The sequence below is a fragment of the Haliotis rubra genome, unplaced genomic scaffold, assembly GCF_003918875.1.
Source record: "Haliotis rubra isolate DU_JTF1 unplaced genomic scaffold, ASM391887v1 Scf489, whole genome shotgun sequence".
NCBI classification, from domain to species: Eukaryota; Metazoa; Mollusca; class Gastropoda; order Lepetellida; family Haliotidae; genus Haliotis; species Haliotis rubra.
In genome coordinates, this window is record NW_025767178.1 from 157,894 (window position 1) to 178,565 (window position 20,672).

General features: G+C 38.2%; 1 protein-coding gene across 5 annotated transcripts in view; it reads right to left on the reverse strand.

Annotated features, from left to right (window-relative positions):
• LOC124291270 (sodium/calcium exchanger 3-like) overlaps nucleotides 1–20,672 on the reverse strand; it is a 115,639-nt gene that overhangs the window by 17,607 nt on the left and 77,360 nt on the right. For all 5 annotated transcript variants that reach the window (XM_046728244.1, XM_046728243.1, XM_046728242.1 and 2 more), the window contains 7 exons: nucleotides 11,900–11,924; nucleotides 9,811–9,978; nucleotides 8,614–8,776; nucleotides 4,552–4,675; nucleotides 4,161–4,290; nucleotides 2,732–2,822; nucleotides 1,246–1,248 (listed from right to left, as the gene is read on the reverse strand). In XM_046728244.1, the coding sequence (XP_046584200.1) occupies nucleotides 1,246–1,248; nucleotides 2,732–2,822; nucleotides 4,161–4,290; nucleotides 4,552–4,675; nucleotides 8,614–8,776; nucleotides 9,811–9,978; nucleotides 11,900–11,924 (704 nt within the window). The remainder of the gene's footprint in view (nucleotides 1–1,245; nucleotides 1,249–2,731; nucleotides 2,823–4,160; nucleotides 4,291–4,551; nucleotides 4,676–8,613; nucleotides 8,777–9,810; nucleotides 9,979–11,899; nucleotides 11,925–20,672) is intronic.

Sequence of the window (20,672 nt, forward strand, 5' to 3'; positions counted from 1 at the left end):
CTACACTGTACTCAGTTTCACACTGTTTAATTCTCTCATTATAACAAGTACAACACTGATTGAAGTTGAAAAGAAAATGACAGATGATTTACTGAAGGCCACAAGGGCCTCCAAATATTTGAAACTGCCGGCCCGATACAATAAACACTGACGCTGTGCCTCCGGGCCGGTGATTATTGGATCACTGTCGCTGATCCAGTGGAAGTCGTGCTGATCTCAAATTGTTATACCGAGAGTGTTCGGACAAAGGGTTTAAGAGAGGCCAGAAACTTTGTTTGTAGTTTGTTTAAAGAGAGAGAGTTGGGATAAGTTTAAAAATTAATACCATAAAGAAATCCTGAAGTCTGCTAGTTTCAGGCTTATCAGGAGGATTGTCGAAGAATGATTGGCAAATTGCGAGTCAATGAAGGACAAGCTGCCAAGCCATGAGCTCACTTGAACCTTCAGTAGAGGTGAGCAAACAATATATAACACTTTATAACTTGTAATATGCCCTCTTCTAGTTATTGTTATACTCTCACTGTCAAATATCTCATTGGCATGCAAATCTATCAGTTCTCCGGTGTCTCTTAACATTCACTTTTCTCACTCTTGCATAGTCTGTAAATGTTTGTTAGACTACATTAATATATGCCTATCATTATTTTAATTATGTCAGACATGATGTTCATGTTGAATTTTCAACTTCATATTATTGTGTATTCATCTATCTGGAACCTAGGTACAAAGATGGTTCTAATCACTGTCAAACATTTCAACCAGAATAGACAGTAGACAACCTGAACAGTTGTTGTCTTAAGAAATGCAGTTGTGACAGGCGTTTTAATAATTTGGGCAGGGCTTGCCTGTTAAATAACTCTGCACGGAGAGTAAATTGCACCTGCCATACAACCACACACTAAACACATTGCCACATACTATAGTGATACTTCTACACAACATAACACCAATATACACAAACTGTGCTTAAGCTAGGTGAAGAACTAAAGACAGTGGTGTTGCTGTAACTGAATCATGACTACTGACTTGTACTACAGTACAACTCATGACAAAGAGTGCTGTCAGCACACAGGGCCTACATGTGAAGTTGGTACTTGCTTCAATGTGAAAGCAAAATTATTACGCCAGCAGTTACATAAATATAGTGCTGCAAGAAAACTTGAAAGTGTTATGAACAGGTTACTATGAACTACAAAACAATAATCAGAAACTATCAAAAACTTCTAAGAAATAGAACTGTCTTACCATCTGAAATGAAAGAAAGACAATGACACTTTAGCACATGTTGACACTCTCAATAGTTTCGCTGTATATTGACAACAAACGTAAAAAACAATAACAAGGTCTGATTTAGTCCAACAATTAATGAACTATTTTTGGGTTACTTGGAGATACATGGACTTATATAACTTGGCTTTAAGGATATTGTTATGTCTCAGGTGCCAACTGATTTCAAGAGCAAATAGGCAGAAGTGCTAATGTAGCTGAAAGCTGACATCTTGCATATATCATGCCAAAAATGATGTCAGGTATACAGAAATTCACCAATTGCTCATAATCCCTTGTTGTAGTGAACATTAACTATTCTACAGATGTGACGTACTATAAAAGACCATGACCTTCACCCTTTTTGACAAGAAAACATTGCACATTTTAAGAAATAATATTAGTGACATTATTGCTTGACGTACTGATGCTCTAAAATCATAGAAATAATAGTTTAAAGCACATATACAGGTCAGATGAATGCTGTATGCTCACAAAAAAACTTTGGATTAGGTAAACCAATCTTCGAAATGTATAACTGAATATAAGCTGTTTATGTATACTGAACCACAAAAGAAACCTCGCCTTTCAATACCAAATGCTAGATTTTGTTCTTATAAAGTTTTGTTATTATGATTGTATCCTTTTGTTAATATGTTTTTCAACTCAAACTGACAGTTATTACCAACATCAGTGTTTTCTAATGAAACAGCATATGCAAACGCGTAAGGCGTCATATTCTTTGTTTTCTGGTTACCGGTAATAGATCCAACTAAAATCATAAATAGAGAAAGCCAGAGAAAATTTGTCTTTGTTTTTTGGGAGATATTTTTTGTTGACACTGAATGTAAATGCTGTTTGGACAAAAAAAATAATCTAAGGGATTTTTATATGAAAAGTTTTTCCCCAAAGGCAAATTGCCTCTTTTATCACCTTCACGAAATTCCTACCCAAATACACTTTTTTCAACTTTTACATGAATTGTTTCACCATAAAAATCTGTAAACCATGCAAAATCACACCCTGCCTATCTGATAACAGATGCTAACTAAGGTCTTCAAGCTTAGATCAAGAGGGCTTTCCACAGTATCTTAAACATTTCTAAGAAATTAATTCTGTCAATTCAAGACGATGTCATGGTTACAGTGTACTTAAAGAATTCTTACAACAAAAGTAAAGCGTATAACCTTTGAAATGTCTGTAAAAACCCTCAGTTCACATATTAATTTTATTAGATAAATGCAACCACTCTGTGACTGGAGTTATCTCCACAAGACAATGTGTAGCACTTGTCAGAAATGTTAATGATAAATAGAACAGGGTTACAGTGTTAACAGTCTTGAGTACAGAGACAGGACTGCCTGGCCAGTACGAAGTATTCAGTATTACACATGCTGACAAACACACAGGAATAGAGTCCCCTGCCAACAGCCTTTTGTCATCATCATGTGTATTAGACACATACCCTTATTGATGTGGCACACTGTTGCACTCCGCATGCCAATACGAGCACCAAGACTGGGGTTTCGCAGAGCAATGATGAAGTTGATAGCATGCTGTAAATGAAAAAATTGAAGCCATGACAAACTTATCTGAAATAGCTTCGCTGACAATATTTTCTGCAATATGTTTTGCTCAGAACATCAGGACATAAACCAAGGACATGTCATCACGACTGATAAAACTGTAATCTTCCCATGCTCCATTAATGTCAAACATTAGTTTGCTCTACGTTCATTCATGCAGTGCAAAACTCAAGCAAAGAAGTACAAGACTCTTATAACAGCAATACCATTTTTAATATTTCTATATCACAAATTGTTGATATCACAAATTATTGGTCATCATTTGACTGTTTGTTAGGACCAAAATGAACCACACCACCATTTCCATCACGCTATCCCAAATGAAGAACGTGAAACAAGTAATCAGTAATATCTTGTAACAAATAAGTGTGACAATGTAGATGCTTCAAATCTTTCATCATCCTCGATAATCTCCAAGGTATATGTTCCGATAAATCTCCACTAGTACCCAGGATGCATCTACATCCTGGCCCAATAATTGCATTACCTCCCTTTGCTGGCTCCGCCTTCTCACAGTAGCCAATCAGATAAGCCGTTAAATCGAGCTTGCCAGTGTCAACAACGATGGCGACCACAGCCATGAAATTTTGCTCACTGTGCGACTCAGATTTAGGGGAAAAATCATACAAATTGACAGGTCCAAAACCTTAAAAAAATAGATGCAAGAACTCCTTATACCTCTTTCAGGGTGCCTCTGCAACAATTTTGTTGCCAAGTTTAATCGGCTAGATAAAAGAAGCAGATGTGAGTTATGATAGAAGCCTTGTGATTGGTATGTGAAACTTCCCAGCGTAGAAACCTGATTGGATAAAAAGCCAGCAAAGGGAGGTAATACAATTATAGGGAGGAGACGTAGATGCATCCAGGGTACTAGTTGAGATTTATCAGAACGTATACCCTGGAGATTATTGAGGATGATCTTTCATGAACTCAAAACAAAACAACCTGCCCTATGTATAAGCAAAGAACATGCATAAACACTAACACAAAAAAGTGTACCATTCTGGATTGTAACTGAAAATGGTTTTACTGATGCCCCAGGTCTATTCAAGACCACTGATATATTATTTAACCTATTAATCAGTACTTGAATATAAAAAGATACATGAAAATATATGATTGTAATGATACTATTTGTATACAGATTTTCAATCAGGACAGGACACAAAATTTGACTTCATAAGAATTTCACACTTTACTTTCTTCGGACATTAATTCCTTAAGTGTTTTCTTGATAATTCTTTTCCGCTGTTTATACAACCTTTTCTTCAGTCACTCTTATAGTAAGAGAATACAAATGAGTAGTACCTTTGTGTCCTTGTTAACATCAACTGATATTGTTTTGGACGTCTCTGCATGGCTGAACTCAACAGTGCCACTTGAAGTGATGTAGTCAACATCTGGTCCCAGAATCTTGCCCCCTGTGCCGGTACCATCTCTGCAACATTCACCCAGCAGCATACACATACAATTCCATATTGCAGTCTGTACCTTCCAGTAGGGTTATCTTCTTATCTATGTTATCTATGTTATCTATATCTTCCACAATACAAGGATGTGAATGCATCACTTTCTGTTTTGAGGTCAATTATCCTGATATTTCCTCACACAAAGTAAAATATATTACTTGGAAAAAGATTTAGCAACATATTTGGACAACAATTAGTAAGACACAAAAAAGAACTGTTAGAAGACTTACATTGTGGAGTATTCCAGCATGACTTTTCCATCACAACCATGTTCCCGGATGATCCTAGCTGTCACCTTGCCTTCCTTCAAATCAGCATGGTAATGGGCTTCCTCAAACAGGAACTCTCCTGGCTCTGTAAACAAGGGCAAGGAGTGTAATACAGCAGCAGATCCAGGTCATTCTGGCTTCCAACAGTTACAGCTATATGTTGAGAGGAACAGAAAGATAAGATATTATCCCAGTCACTGATCGTCTTCAGCCCAATCCGGTTGTTTGAGTACTCTTTGACCACTTCACACTATCCTGACTATTAGATCCTGTTCTGCTGGCTATTAGTATTAAAATTTCAAACAGCAGTTTATGTCTTACAGATTAGAACATAACTGTCCTTCCTGTCTAACCCATCCTGTATCTGTAGCAGGTCATCCGGTTTCTTAGCCATTTCACATCACATTGAGATCCTAAATATTCAAAACTCTTGTAAGAGTGATGAACACTTGGAACACCCATCATCCTCTGTGCAGATGTAAGCTGTCACTTCCAGCAAAACTCATGGATTCTCAAGCATCATGGATATTAATTTAGTCATCTTCCACCTTTGTGATGAGACAGATGTTACAAAGGTCTAGTATTCATAGGAATATGTACATCAAATCCACGTGTTTGCACGAACGACAGTGGATGTTGATTAACACTGGTAGAATCCAGTGTAGAGGTTTCACAAGAAATAAAGTATTGGATGTAATGAAAAAGTCAGTCAAATCCCTTGAAGTTCATTTTAAACATGTTTTACAGTATTTGCAAATTTACTCTCTTCTCAAGAAATATCCATTGGAGAAGCAAGGCAGAGCTGATCCTTAAAGTGCAATGTTTGTCTGCCAAAGCTACAAAAGCACAGTAGGTCCCTTGTATCTCAGGCTCATCTTCCCATAGAGATATAAGGCTAGTGTGGGGCCCTTGTACCTTATGCTCGTCACCCCAAGTAGATATTAAGGCCAGAGAAGGTCACATACCTTCTGCTCGTCTCCCCATGGAGATATCAAGGCCAGAATAAGTCCTTTGTACCTTATGCTTTTCTCTCCATGGCCAGAGTAGGTCACATGTACCTTATGCTTTTCTCCCCATGGAGATATAAGGTCAGTGTGGGTCCCTTGTACCTTATGCCCATCTCCTCATGGAGATATCAAGGCCAGTATGAGTCCCTTGTACCTTATGCCCATCTCCTCATGGAGATATCAAGGCCAGTGTGGGTCCCTTGTACCTTATGCCCATCTCCTCATGGCAATATCAAGGTCAGTGTGGGTTCCTTGTACCTTATGCCCATCTCCTCATGGAGATATCAAGGCCAGTGTGGGTCCCTTGTACCTTATGCCCATCTCCTCATGGAGATATCAAGGCCAGTGTGGGTCCCTTGTACCTTATGCCCATCTCCTCATGGAGATATCAAGGCCAGTGTGGGTCCCCTTGTACCTTATGCCCATCTCCTCATGGAGATATCAAGGCCAGTGTGGGTCCCTTGTACCTTATGCCCATCTCCTCATGGAGATATCAAGGCCAGTGTGAGTCCCTTGTACCTTATGCCCATCTCCTCATGGAGATATCAAGGCCAGTGTGAGTCCCTTGTACCTTATGCCCATCTCCTCATGGAGATATCAAGGCCAGTGTGGGTCCCTTGTACCTTATGCCCATCTCCTCATGGAGATATCAAGGCCAGTGTGGGTCCCTTTGTACCTTATGCCCATCTCCTCATGGAGATATCAAGGCCAGTGTGGGTCCCTTGTACCTTATGCCCATCTCCTCATGGAGATATCAAGGCCTCAGTCCCTTTGTACCTTATGCCCATCTCCTCATGGAGATATCAAGGCCAGTGTGGGTCCCCTTGTACCTTATGCCCATCTCCTCATGGAGATATCAAGCCAGTGTGGGTCCCTTTGCATCTCCTCATGGAGATATCAAGGCCAGTGTGGGTCCCTTTGTACCTTATGCCCATCTCCTCATGGAGATATCAAGGCCAGTGTGGGTCCCCCTTTGTATCTCCCTTATCAAGGCCAGTGTGGGTCCCATCTCCTCCTCATGGAGATATCAAGGCCAGTGTGGGTCCCTTGTACCTTATGCCCATCTCCTCATGGAGATATCAAGGCCAGTGTGGGTCCCTTGTACCTTATGCCCATCTCTCATGGAGATATCAAGGCCAGTGTGGGTCCTTTGTACCTTATGCCCATCTCCCTCGTGGAGATATCAAGGCCAGTGTGGGTCCCTTGTACCTTATGCCCATCTCCTCATGGAGATATCAAGGCCAGTGTGGGTCCCTTGTACCTTATGCCCATCTCCTCATGGAGATATCAAGGCCAGTGTGGGTCCCTTGTACCTTATGCCCATCTCCTCATGGAGATATCAAGGCCAGTGTGGGTCCCTTGTACCTTATGCCCATCTCCTCATGGAGATATCAAGGCCAGTGTGAGTCCCTTGTACCTTATGCCCATCTCCTCATGGAGATATCAAGGCCAGTGTGGGTCCCTTGTACCTTATGCCCATCTCCCATGGAGATATCAAGGCCAGTAGTCCCTGGTACCTTATGCCCATCTCCTCATGGAGATATCAAGGCCAGTGTGAGTCCCTTGTACCTTATGCCCATCTCCTCGTGGAGATATCAAGGCCAGTGTGGGTCCCCTTGTACCTTATGCCCATCTCCTCATGGAGATATCAAGGCCAGTGTGGGTCCCTTGTACCTTATGCCCATCTCCTCATGGAGATATCAAGGCCAATGTGGGTCCCTTGTACCTTATGCCCATCTCCTCATGGAGATATCAAGGCCAGTGTGGGTCCCTTGTACCTTATGCCCATCTCCTCATGGAGATATCAAGGCCAGTGTGGGTCCCTTTGTCACCATGGAGATATCAAGGCCAGTGTGCCTTGTACCATGCCCATCTCTGTGGAGATATCAAGGTCAGTGTGGGTCCCCTTATGCCCATCTCCTCATGGAGATATCAAGGCCAGTGTGAGTCCCTTGTACCTTATGCCCATCTCCTCATGGAGATATCAAGGCCAGTGTGGGTCCCTTGTACCTTATGGTCATCTCCTCATGGAGATATCAAGGCCAGTGTGGGTCCCTTATGCCCATCTCTTCATGGAGATATCAAGGCCAGTGTGAGTCCCTTGTACCTTATGCCCATCTCCTCATGGAGATATCAAGGCCAGTGTGGGTCCCTTGTACCTTATGGTCATCTCCTCATGGAGATATCAAGGCCAGTGTGGGTCCCTTGTACCTTATGCACATCTCCTCGTGGAGATATCAAGGCCAGTGTGGGTCCCTTGTACCTTATGCCCATCTCCTCATGGAGATATCAAGGTCAGTGTGAGTCCCTTGTACCTTATGGCAATCTCCTCGTGGAGATATCAAGGCCAGTGTGGGTCCCTTGTACCTTATGCACATCTCCTCATGGAGATATCAAGGCCAGTGTGGGTCCCTTGTACCTTATGCCCATCTCCTCATGGAGATATCAAGGTCAGTGTGAGTCCCTTGTACCTTATGGCAATCTCCTCGTGGAGATATCAAGGCCAGTGTGGGTCCCTTGTACCTTATGCTTGTCTCCTCATGGATATATAACGAACACAGGAACATACAAGTTAGGACTGTACACTTCTCACCATACCTCCTGCCTGTTGGCATCCAAAATCAAAAACGGGGATTTTGAAAGTTTGAAATCTATTTAGAAAATACAAATATTAGTCCAAATAATAAACGTGTTCACACTATTCTTCACATCCTTTTCATCATGACTTGGGTACAAAATTCGGAATGACAATGGAATGTTCTCACAGGTATGCGTCACACGAACCCAATTTCGACAAGCCATATGTGTGGACTCTGAAGTCAGCAGTTTTATTGACCTCACACCTCATAACATTGTAACAAATCACAATCAGTATTGCTGAATGCAAATAGGAATAGTTCCAATCTAAGGAAAACAACAACATAGAGAAGTTTTGAGTAGCTTTAACTCATTTACCCTATTCAATGAACCATTATCCTTTCCAATTCAGAGATACCTCTGATCCACAAGTGCTTACCGTCATCATCCACAATTGTGACCCTGGCCACACTCGGATCACCCAGTCCACTCTGACCTTGAGGATTCTTCAGTATCAAATAGAAATCAACATCAGCTTCATACTGGTTGTCGTTCACTATTGGGATAGAAAACGTCTTCCGGTATTCATTTTCTTTGAATGTCTGTTTGAAAAGAAGAATAACTTTATTGTCAATCTACTAAATAACAATAGTACTTTCAGCAAAACTAGAGTAAATTTAACAAAAGTAAACAGTTTATGAGGCTAAATTAATTTCAAATGAAAAATGTCAATCATTGAGAAAGTATCAGTTAGTCCTGTTACGATTCACTTGTGTATTTTGTAAATAGAACCATATTACCCTTCTAAATTTGATTCATTATTCATGGTCACTAGAATCGAATATTAACAAAATTTTAAAAAGAGAGTGCTTTTTACTTGGAACTACTAAGTTAACTGAGATAGGCAAGATAGAATATATCATGAAGCAGCGTAACTTCTATCATTTTATCAGTGCCCCAAAAGCACCATCAGGCTGTAAGTGGCATTGTTCGCGACTTATTGCTTTTTTGCTTTACAGAAGTTACATAACCAATAACATGACATGTTTGCTATTTATTTCCTTCATATTAAACATAAAGTATTCATGAATAAATACTTGTACTTGTCACTATACATTCACACAGCATATTCTCCACTATAGCCCAAGAATCAATGATACTGTTTAATATATTATGATATTTTATAAAAACATATACAGGCTGTAGCAAGACCTCGCATTTGAATAAAACTGGTAATATCAAGATGGCCACAATATGACACTGTCATACAGGACATAAAACCTGGCTAGCTATTCTCGAAACGTTCGTAGCCCTACAAACTTTTTAAGTCCATTCTTAACACACTGGCTACGATCAAAGTTAAGAATTCTTAGGACTACGAACGTTTCGAGAATAAGGGCCCAGGACACTTGTAATGTTGGTAAGTTTCTGGACCAGATAAAGAGATGGAATCTGTATTTAACTACAAACATTTTGACATCTTCAGCATGTCATATACAAATCCTATTCCTAAAGAGCAAGTATTCCTTTCATGATTTGTGTCATGCTGATAAAGAAGCACGTCATGTAATATATTTAAAGTGTCACAAGATGTAGCCCACTTTCACTGACTATTAACTATATGTATTGTATGTACCAATTTTCCTTGAGTGTACGTGAAGTCTTTGCCAGGCTTGGCCGATCCCTCCCTGGTTTCATAGTCAACCGACACAACTCCAATGTGAATAGAAGACTCTGTGTCCTTTGATGAAGGCACGCCCTGGCTTGTGGCACTACCATTCTTGAAAACAACCTTCTCTTGATTCTGCACAAGAAAGTAGCACATACCAGGGAGTGTTCATAGTTCTTCCCTTTATCAATGTATAATGCAGACATTTGAAAGTGACAACAAATACTTTGTCTGGTTTGTAATATTCAAGCTGTATGACAGTAGTTTGTAAATAATTGAGTTTGGACCAGACAATCCAGTGATCAACATCATGAGCACCAACCCGTGTAATTGGGATTCAATGACACATGTCAACCAAGTCAGCAAGCTTGACCACCCGATAATGTTAGTCGCCTCTTATGACACACAGGGGTTGCTGAAGACCAATTCTAAGATCTTCTATTTGTCATTGTAGAATGCAGATACATGTCTAGTTTACAAGAAATGCTAAGTGTGTCATTAAGTTCATGTGACAGTCAAAGGTTCATTGTGATTGTGTCACCTAAACAAGAGAGTGCATTCAGTATAGTTAGTATTAGTTTTAAAGTCAGTATTTTTATAAACGGTGTACTAAGTATATATAGTATACAGTATATCAGTGTTCATGAATAGCATCGGACCCTTGGACAAATACGGCAGATTCACCGACGGTCCGATGCAAGTCTATAACCCACTGGCCCCAGTGTCCGACTGTATATTTCACAATGACTTTGACTTGTTGTCATATGTGACACGTCACACTTGTTCGCTGTTTATAAATTTTTATGTTTGTTAATAATTTCAATGCCAATTATAAGAAATGTTAAATCTGAAATGTGTGTTTAATTTTTATTTGATGTGTCCTGTGAATTTTCCGTGGGTCAGACAGACATCTGAAACTGACAGGACCCAATGTCCTGTTACTTTGAAACACCATTCGTGAACACTGTATATAATACAGTTAGCATTACTCTTTATATTAGCAAATAGCTATCAGTGCTTGTGTTAACATTAGCATTTAGTAATTAGTATATAATAGACAAAGTATACCAACATATTGCTGCCATATAAGTATCAATATTGGCTTCTAGTTCTTAGTATTAGTTTGCAGTAAGGTTTTAAGGATTTTAATGAACAGGTAATATAGTCTACAGTTAGATATGCTTGAGTCAGTCACTACCTTACCAACCAAATTGTTTCAGTTAGGCTAAAATGTTCTGGTTGAATGGCTGATCCTTTTATTCTCTTGAGCATTAGCTTTTATGATTTTTGACCCTCATGTGTCACTATGCTTACAAGCACAAACAGCTGACAGACAGACAGATCATTTTATTCCTGTCTCACTCATAGTTACATCAAATATAGAGAGTTGCTGACAGCAAGGTGACTCATTCTGAAGCTATTTTATTTTGAGTTTTGTTTACACCTAAATGCACAAATACACATAAAATTATAGCTCTTCATAAATAAGAATATATGAACAAATGTTAGCTAAATTATATGCATGTTTTTTCTATGATGTGTGAGAAATGTGTGATGGCTGATTCTTGAGTACAGGTAATTATTGAAACATTCTTTAGAAGTTTATCATATCCTGCATGTGCAAAATTTGTTGATCTTCAAATGTAAAGACACACTATTAGGTTTATTGATTGGATATTTTTTGTTACAGCACTAAGACAGCAGATTTGGCAATCATATTCATATCCTCTAGGAACTAAATCTGTAATAAGTGTAACATTATTAAGAAGGTTAGAAATGCATTTATACATTTATGCAAGTGTATGATGTATGTGATGTGTGTTCCTGACTTACATGTCAGATGTATTGGTTTTTGTTTGCTATATCTAATAATGAAATGAATTATATTCTCATTGAGTTTTATGTATTTAAGGGTGGAAAAACTAAATTGGTTATTAATTCTTAATATCTTAATTCACTCATCGTCAAACTTTATTGTTATAATAATCATATATGAACCATTACATGGAAATTATTAGAAATATATGGAAATTATCAGTAATAATGAACTACTTACAACAATGTCAACAGGACCCCTTGGGCTGAAACAGAAGTAGACAAAAATGAGAAGTGATAGAGACAGGTGTATAATTATTTGCATGACATCCAGTCACCTCCCTTCAGTGGCACTGCTTAGCCACAACATAGCTGTGAAGGCATTGCCTTGGGGATCACCACATGCACATGTCAGCATCTTTCCTCTAAAACCTCTCTATAGAATTTCTTTATCTGATCGCATGAGGCCACGTAAGTGTATGATCAACAAGGAGACAAGGCAAGATGTTATCAGCTATAAAGCTGTTCATCCTGAATTATACCACTTTCTGTTGTTATTATTGACAGTTCAGTATACATATTTCAAGACAAATGTTGTCCAATCTGGAAAAGAAAAAAATCTTAAGTAGTATGATCCTCTGCAATTTACCTTTGTTAACTTTTTTGAAACATAATAACAAGGATTACACCATAGAATATGTATTGTATCAGCTACAGCACAGGTACAGCAGAGACAACAGGAAACATATAGAAGCTACTAAAATACAGTTTTCTATTATATGTTGATGATATATTCATTTTTCAAAAGAAGAAGAAAATATAGTCAGAAGTGAATAGGGCTTGGAGAAGTATTATTGCCAATTAAGCTATGTAAATACCAATTTCAGAGCTCTTACTGGGCACTGTCCAATGGTCCCATTGATGTCTTTTGAGTCTTGGTATAGAACTTCAGCAGTGCTCTAATTACAACTCTAGATGGGTCTTAACCCCCTGGCTGCCGAGTTTTTTTTCAGGCGCACATTTTCATACGGTTTGAAAAGAAAACGTTTTGCGAGAATTGCGCTCACGTGGTCCTGGATATACGTACGGCTATAAAATTACACAGAATTGTAGAATATTAAATTTCCTATCCTTTGGTATAAATATAAGTGCAACTACCTTGGCGGTTTGAGAAATAGACACTGCTAAATGTTGTCCAATTTTTTGTTATGCGTTTAAAAACAGTAAATTTATCCGCTTTTTATCGCAAGACCGATAAAAGCACTGTGCTGCTTAATTTTTAATGTGGCATCTTTACGGAAAGTGTCAGCGAAGAAAATGCAGCCTGATATCTGAACGACATAAATGTATATGAATTGGGTTTATGTGCTTGTGCATAATCGTTATACGCCAACATTAAAAATGACTCGCAATAAATGTAAAAATGGATTTTCTTCTATGACGCCAAACGGCATACAGAGAGGTCATACACGATAATGATAAGGGGCATAACTCTGTTATGCGTAACACTAGGTCAATGTAACTCAGATCACTTGGAAAGAATTTGTTGTGGATACAGACGCTTATATTTTCGTTATTTTATGTTCATGGTGAACCAAACTATTCCAATTCAAAGTTCCCAATGTGAACGGATGCTTTGGTAGTTTCACAATTTATAAGAAAAGATGACAACGTATTACATGTGAAAGCACGTAATAGCGATTTGAATGGCCCTATCCGATAGATAAGTTAGTTCTTAGATTCCCATATTCTCCTGTTTGTGTAGATGTAATTTGACTAATTTTGCATCGTTATTACCAGAGTACTAGCCATATCTTCAAATGTAACGAAATTGCTGAAAATAATACAACATTTTAGTTGACGTCATTGCTTGTTTTATGCATTTTGCGACGTCGGAAAAAGACGACATTGGTTTGCTGATTAGTATATATCTCACCTAATTTTCATTAATTGTATAAAAGATCTCGGCTTCTACGTCAGAATTTAACACTCTTTAGACAAAACATAAAATGACTGATTTTTCCATTTAAATAGTGTCCTGAATATATCAACAGCGTATCTTATTGTGAACAACACGCGCACCTGTTTGGCATCAATTTAACGTAAACAAAAATAATATTTCACAACACCCGAATATTTTGTTTTGGATAAGAATTTTGTTTGTTTATGATTATGTAGCTATTTCTCTTCATACGTATGCAATGAAAGATGCAAAAAGATAGCTTTTTATATATGGAACTATATATTAGAATATGGATGTAAGATTTGTCCGAATTAACACATGAGATGGTATATATATTTTTCAACAATTTTCCTATAAATGTAGTTAGAGTTTGATATCCTGTCATCACAATATTATATAATCGAATATGAATTGAATATATTATTGAAAACAATGATAGAGAATCATAAAACGTTTCCAACAAACGCGCACCTTGCCGATCAATATGCATCATTCTTTTGTCTATAAAACGACACAAAATTATGCAGTGAACAAGACAATTCCTTTAAATATGTGTGCATATACATTTCATACCATATATAAATCATTGTCATTAATATTATCAGTTTTACATATCAGGTTAAATTAAATCACCGTTCATTAACCTGTTCATATGAAATTGCAATATTAGTCCAAATAAATTGAATATTGTACATCATAGGAACTAAAGTAGTCGCAGTTATGGCTACGTTTGATCTTCTAACACTTGTGTAAAGGTTTAGAATATGGTGTATTGCACTAAATATGTCAATTTCTTATGTAAAAAATATCTTAACTATACGCAAAATATACACCATAATACTGACAGTGTAATCGGAAGGATTGGGCGATTGTGTTTACTCTTGTTCAACCGACCTTCACCTCAAAGAAAGTGCCTAATATGTACAACAATGTTGACGTATGACATCACTACCGCTGACCGATTTCTTACAAAATGGCGGCTTTGCTGACATGGGTACACAGGATTTTGCGAGGACCCTTCCATTGATTCAGGGATCGTTTGTACATAAATATAAGATGTAAGTAATCAGAATGATTCTGACTATCTGTGTATTGTTATATGTTTTATCGCTTTCACTATAAGTAAGAGAAAAGGCCAGAAATGCAGATAATTACCGCTGTCGCTCTATGTGATTTTGCGCCAGTCATCATGGCCACGCTGCACGGAAACTTTGACAATTTCTTATGAATTATCAAATCATTGCATTGTATCTATTTATAATTTCCTATTTCTTGCTACGATACTCTTTCCATGCATATTCCAAAGGTATTGAGCCATTGCAAGCAATGAATAGACGGATGAATGTTGAAAAATTTCAGAAAATGCTACGCAGTGTAAAATCGAATTTGTCTTTGTTTACATTTCAGAACAAACGCAGTCTTTCAAGCACAGCGCTCGCTTTTCACACCCAATATGTTTCGATCTCATTTTATCTAGACAGTTGTTATTGGTGACACAGACCAGTTGCAATTTGATTCTAAAATGTATGGGGAATTCAGTGATGCATTTTTGAAGCTGAATATGAAATATGCATTGATGTAATAGGCGCCTCAATACCGGCTTTCGCTAAACGTGATTTTGTAAACACTATCCAATATGGTGGAAAGCTCTCACGGTGTTCGTAAGTGCATTTTCGAAAACATCCCAACCGATTCTAGATTCATCGGCAACGTTTCAGAATTATAATTAGCGATTTCATGTAAAACTGATATCAGTGATCATGAATATGTTATTTTTGAAATTCAATACTCCCAGTAATTATCCGATTTTCACATTTCAAAACATACAGCAAATAACGCTGTGAATCGCGATTTCGTACTGTGTCAAAAAATGGCAACATTTTCGATGAAGCCAATTTTGAAAGGTCATTTTCAGCACTTGAGCTTTGTCTAAAATAATAGTGGATGGTATCAAGAAACAGGAAATTTCCTGCAGAATTCGAAACTGTGAAGTGTATTTGTGTGCGTGGGATATTTTGATTTTTATTGGACTTGATATTGAGGGTTGAAGGGGAAGGACATATATGTCCCTGCGGCATCCAGGGGGTTAATGCTACCGAGTGTAAATCCAAAGCAAGCAGTTTTGAAATCCTTGAAGGAATAGCTAATTCCATAAGGATGGCAGTCTTTCATGATATTGATAGGTGTGATAAAGATGCTTTCTCCATAGGTTAAAAAAAGATGATGTTATAAGCCATTTCATAGATATGCACTGTCTCTAACTCAAAGGGACAGAGTATTTTGGGAAGGACCCAATACTTTCAAATATGAATCCCTTGTTTGGTGAGGACAAATGCCAATGCAGAATGATATCCTTCTATAGGAGTGTGCAAAAGGCCCTTCTAAGATTTAGTAGAAATTCTGGCACTGTTATAGGGTCATATAACCTTTTGAATTATCAATACACAGGGACATAAGAGCTCTGTGGTATAATTTACTCAAACCGAACAAATGCTCATGAAGGTTCTATGGTAACAGGTGACTCCATTTCTTCAGTAAACTACAAGCAGTGAGTGAGAAAAGACATGAAAAAACACAGACAGGAAACAATTTTTTAGGCAAGATAGATATGTACTAAGAATAGAAAACCATTAGATCTAGAATTTCAATTCATGTATATACACTCAACTATCTATATTGAAAGAGAACTATTGAAACAAAAATTAGTACCTGTCCATTCTGTGGAACAAGAAAGGAAAGTACATGTTTATTTAGAATGCATGGCCAAGTGTTTACAGTTTTCATGTTATGGATATACTTTAAATAATTTCCACTTTACCACTTTCAAAAATGCAATCATACATATTAATACTGTTGATGTGTTTACAGGCAGACAAACAACAATGTCAATTGTGTTTGTTCAAAGTGTAGAATACTTATTGATATACCAAATGGTTATTTCTAAATCTACAAAACAACCTTAATTATCATGATTAATGCTTTGGGAATTCCAGATAGAAATTAACACCTTGCAAGCTATTCTTGTCTTAAGAGGAAAGCAAATGTATCGGTTGGTCGGGATCAGGGACTTTGTTAATGGCAGCATGTCATGCTCCCAGAGTGGCTTGGATCTTTCCTCACAACATCAATAACTGGATTGTCTCAGTCAGAAGCAAATATTCTCATACCACTGTTGCCATCATATAGCTGGAATATTGCTGACTGTGGCATTAAACAAACCATGATCCAGTTCCTCCTCTTCCTAATTTCATATGTATAAGCAGAAAACCAACACGTGTAAGATACATCTGTAAAGTGACTGTTGTCATGTCTTAGCTTGAACTAATATATCAATCAGATATAGATGGTATATAAAAAAGAGCAAACTTCACTGCTTGTAACTGATCTCAAACTACTCTTTCCTGTAGTGTCATAAAACTCCACAAAAAACGAATTAACATTGATCTGGGCAAACGCAGAAGTGGAAGGGGTTGGAGGTTGTGATTCTTTTTAGTCTCTTGTTGCTCCATACATAAAAACAGCTATGACATGTAAACTGTCTGAACATGGTCTTTGCAAGAGATGCAAAAGAATACATCATGAAGCGTGAAAAAGGCATGGAACACAACAATCACGTGCAGCGAGTCAAGTGATCACTTTAGCGATCACACATGCATCAAGTTTAATAGAAAGACGAGTATGTCAAAACTCAAAATTCAAGATGAACATGCCATGGGTAGGCTTAAAGCTGGGCAATCAGTAGCAACAGTTGCACAAGCCCTTGGCTGCACCAGTTGGACAAAACACTGTCTGAGGACCCATTTGCAAGCGACAAAATTTGTTGCAGATGCCTGGTTTGGTGCATGTGACATCACTCCAAGATGACGTAAAATCAGGTTACGCGCCATTTCCGCATCTGATTCGTGACTGCAACCTGCACTAGCAGAATGTTGCTCAGAAGTAGAACATCAGCACAGACCATCAGGAATCCATTGCACACAATATACATCTGAGCTAGACGACCATACACACAGGACCTTTCCTGACACATTTTCATTGTTCTCAACATTTACGATGGGTCTGCAGACTTGCCAGAGTCATTCAGAGGCAGTGGAACAGAGGCAGCCATTCATGCAGCTAGATTCTCCATGATATTTCAACTTAACAATGTTATGCCCCATTATGCAGCTCTGATGCTCAACTTCTTACTTAGATATCACATATACTCTAGGGGGGTACAAATACATAAATCATTTATTGGCATCATTATAAATGAAACCCCATCATTAAAACTACTCATTTCAACATTTAATTAATTTAAATCGACCTTTTTTGACAACAGTGCACAATTCTCTCCTGCGAACGAAATTTCAACCAATCAGAGTGGCGTGTCTCCGTGACGTAATGTGAGGTGAGGTATGCCTATGAGGGGCGTTGTAGAATTCATGTACATTTCTGGGGGTAAATTATCTTGTTTACAGGTTTGTCGAAACCTGAAATCGTGACAACTGCTGTGGAAAATGAATGCTTTATGTTTTCACAATCTACTGTCATTTAATCTTGTCACCTGCTTTGCCTAGCTTCCGAAATACAACTTGTTTTCATACATGATTCTGTCAAAATCGCTTGTCATAAGGGTTACCTGTTGGCTAGGTCTGGCTTTTGTTCCCCAATTTACTCGGGTGTTAAACCATTTATGTCAAGTGATTTAAATATGGTTAATTCAGCGGGTTGGCATTTCGTTACAAAGCAGACTCTGACATGTCCGGAAGTAATTCAGACAGCGACAAGCTTTTCCTTTCCATGGATTGCCAGTCCTCAAGCAGTGACTGTTTATCGGAAACCAATGAAGAAACAATCGCTAGGCTGACGATGATCAGTCTCGCTCATCATGTTTACAGGAAGAAGATCGACTAGTATCTACATACAGGTGAGTGGACGTTAACCACATGAATGTAGCAAGACATTTATCACACAATATTGTCACTTCGTCCCCCGCCCCACTTCCTTGGAAGAAATTGTTGTGTTACAAGTTGTGTCATTACAAATCCTTTTGGTCATGATTCAAATACATATTTAACTATGAGTAGAAAGTAGTTTTGATTTTCAAACTTGATGAAAACAAACCACAATCTAATTGATTCTCGAACTGACTTTAGCCCGTGACGTCACGATTTTTAAAAATGGCTACCTGTCGCAAACATCTGCCAGTCAGAGAATAAATGCTATTTAGGTTCGTTTTCACCAAGTTACAAAATCAAAACTACTTTCTACTAGTAGTAAAATATGTATTTGATTGATGGCCAATAGGATTGTGCATGACATAGCTTCTCTCTTGGAAGCCAGGTGGGTGTCAATATAATACTACTTACAATATTATTGTCACTTCAACCACAACCTCACTTCCGAGGAAGAAATCGTTATGTTACAAGTTGTGTCATGCAAAATCCTTTTGGTCATCAATCACAGGGCTCCAGATAATTTTTCAACATCAGGAGTAAGTACTCTTCATTTTTTAAATATAGGAGTACTGGAAAAACTTAAGAGTACATTTAGAGTGCTGAATGGAATTTAATGGAGTGTGTGATCTTGTGTTTCGTTTCATATATGCACCACAACATTGCTACTATTGTGTAATCAGGTAAAGAAACAATACTTTTTTTCAGATAAATACGTCTGTAAATGATTCTAAGACCATACACCATTGCTGTAGTGCGTATCTGCTACGTTTTCTAAATTATTTCCTACCATATCGTGCATAGTTATCATCCGCACATACACCGATACGGCCCTTATCTGGAGCCCTGCAATCATTTACTACAACTAGTAAGTACTTTTGAATTTAAACACGATGAAAACAAATCTAAATAGCATTTTCTATCTAGGTAGGGGTCGAGCCATCCGATTTATTATACACTACAGGCTTCCACAACACTCGCATCGCACTCACAAACATAACCCATATAGCACAAACTGCGGGATCGAGGGGAAATCTGTGCATGTTGACACCATCACCCGACGCCTGGGAGCAATTGACGGCAACATAACGATTCGGCATGTCTTCATTGACATCGAGAAATCAGCAAAATAACGAGCTTGTTACACACTTTATATACAACTAACTGAAAATCCTCCTCACATAAGTCACTTCCGGTTCGCTGCAGTGCTCTGGTGACAGAGTTACATAACCTGTATGTGGTTTCATTGGCAGGCAAGAGTGAAGCAGACAACTTTTTGGCAACTTTTAATAGCTCGGTATTAATTAACCACAAGTTTTTAAAAATGAATTTAGTGTTCCGCTTTAGACTAACCACAATTCTTTCATATGTAATGGCTAAAAAAGTACAAAAATGTAATTTTTTAAGTAAAATTGATATTTAATACTTATCCTGACTCATGATCTTTTGCTTATCTCCCTTTCCCTTGCGAATTGTAGTGGAACACTTGAATCCTTTGTAGTTCCCTAAGCGGACATAAAAATACACTCACACACTAGATACCTCCCTTTTCCCGCGCAAACAGTCATGTGACCAGCCTTACTTATCACTCTCTCCTGATTTTTCTGCCCATGCATCTGGATCTGCTATGAAATCCGAAGTGTTTCCAGCGTGGAGGTTGGGAGGGCTTCTCCTCATGAGTCAGGATAAGTATAAAATATCAATTTTACTTAAAAAATTACATATTTTTCCTTATCCTGACTCATGATCTTTTGCTTATAGAATCCTACGGATTGGTGGTGGGTCAAGCCACTTCCTGGATTCAACAGCTGTCCATAGATAACTGGATCCTATTCTTCCAACTTCCAAGTCTTAATCACTCATGCTAGCCTAGTCTAGACTGTGCGCATGGACTTTCAAACTAGAACTTTTTCCATAGATAAGTTATCAATAAGTCAACGTGGTAAAGGGTGAGATTTCAACTCAGCACCTTTGAGGAACCGTTAGTTGTTGTGCTACAACAAGAGGCCCAAACTGGTGAATGCCGGAGACGTCTTCGGTGGTTATGTCTCGGAGGTAGTGGTTGGCAAACACTGTAGCTGACTTCCAGAAGCAGCCCTCCATGATCGATGATA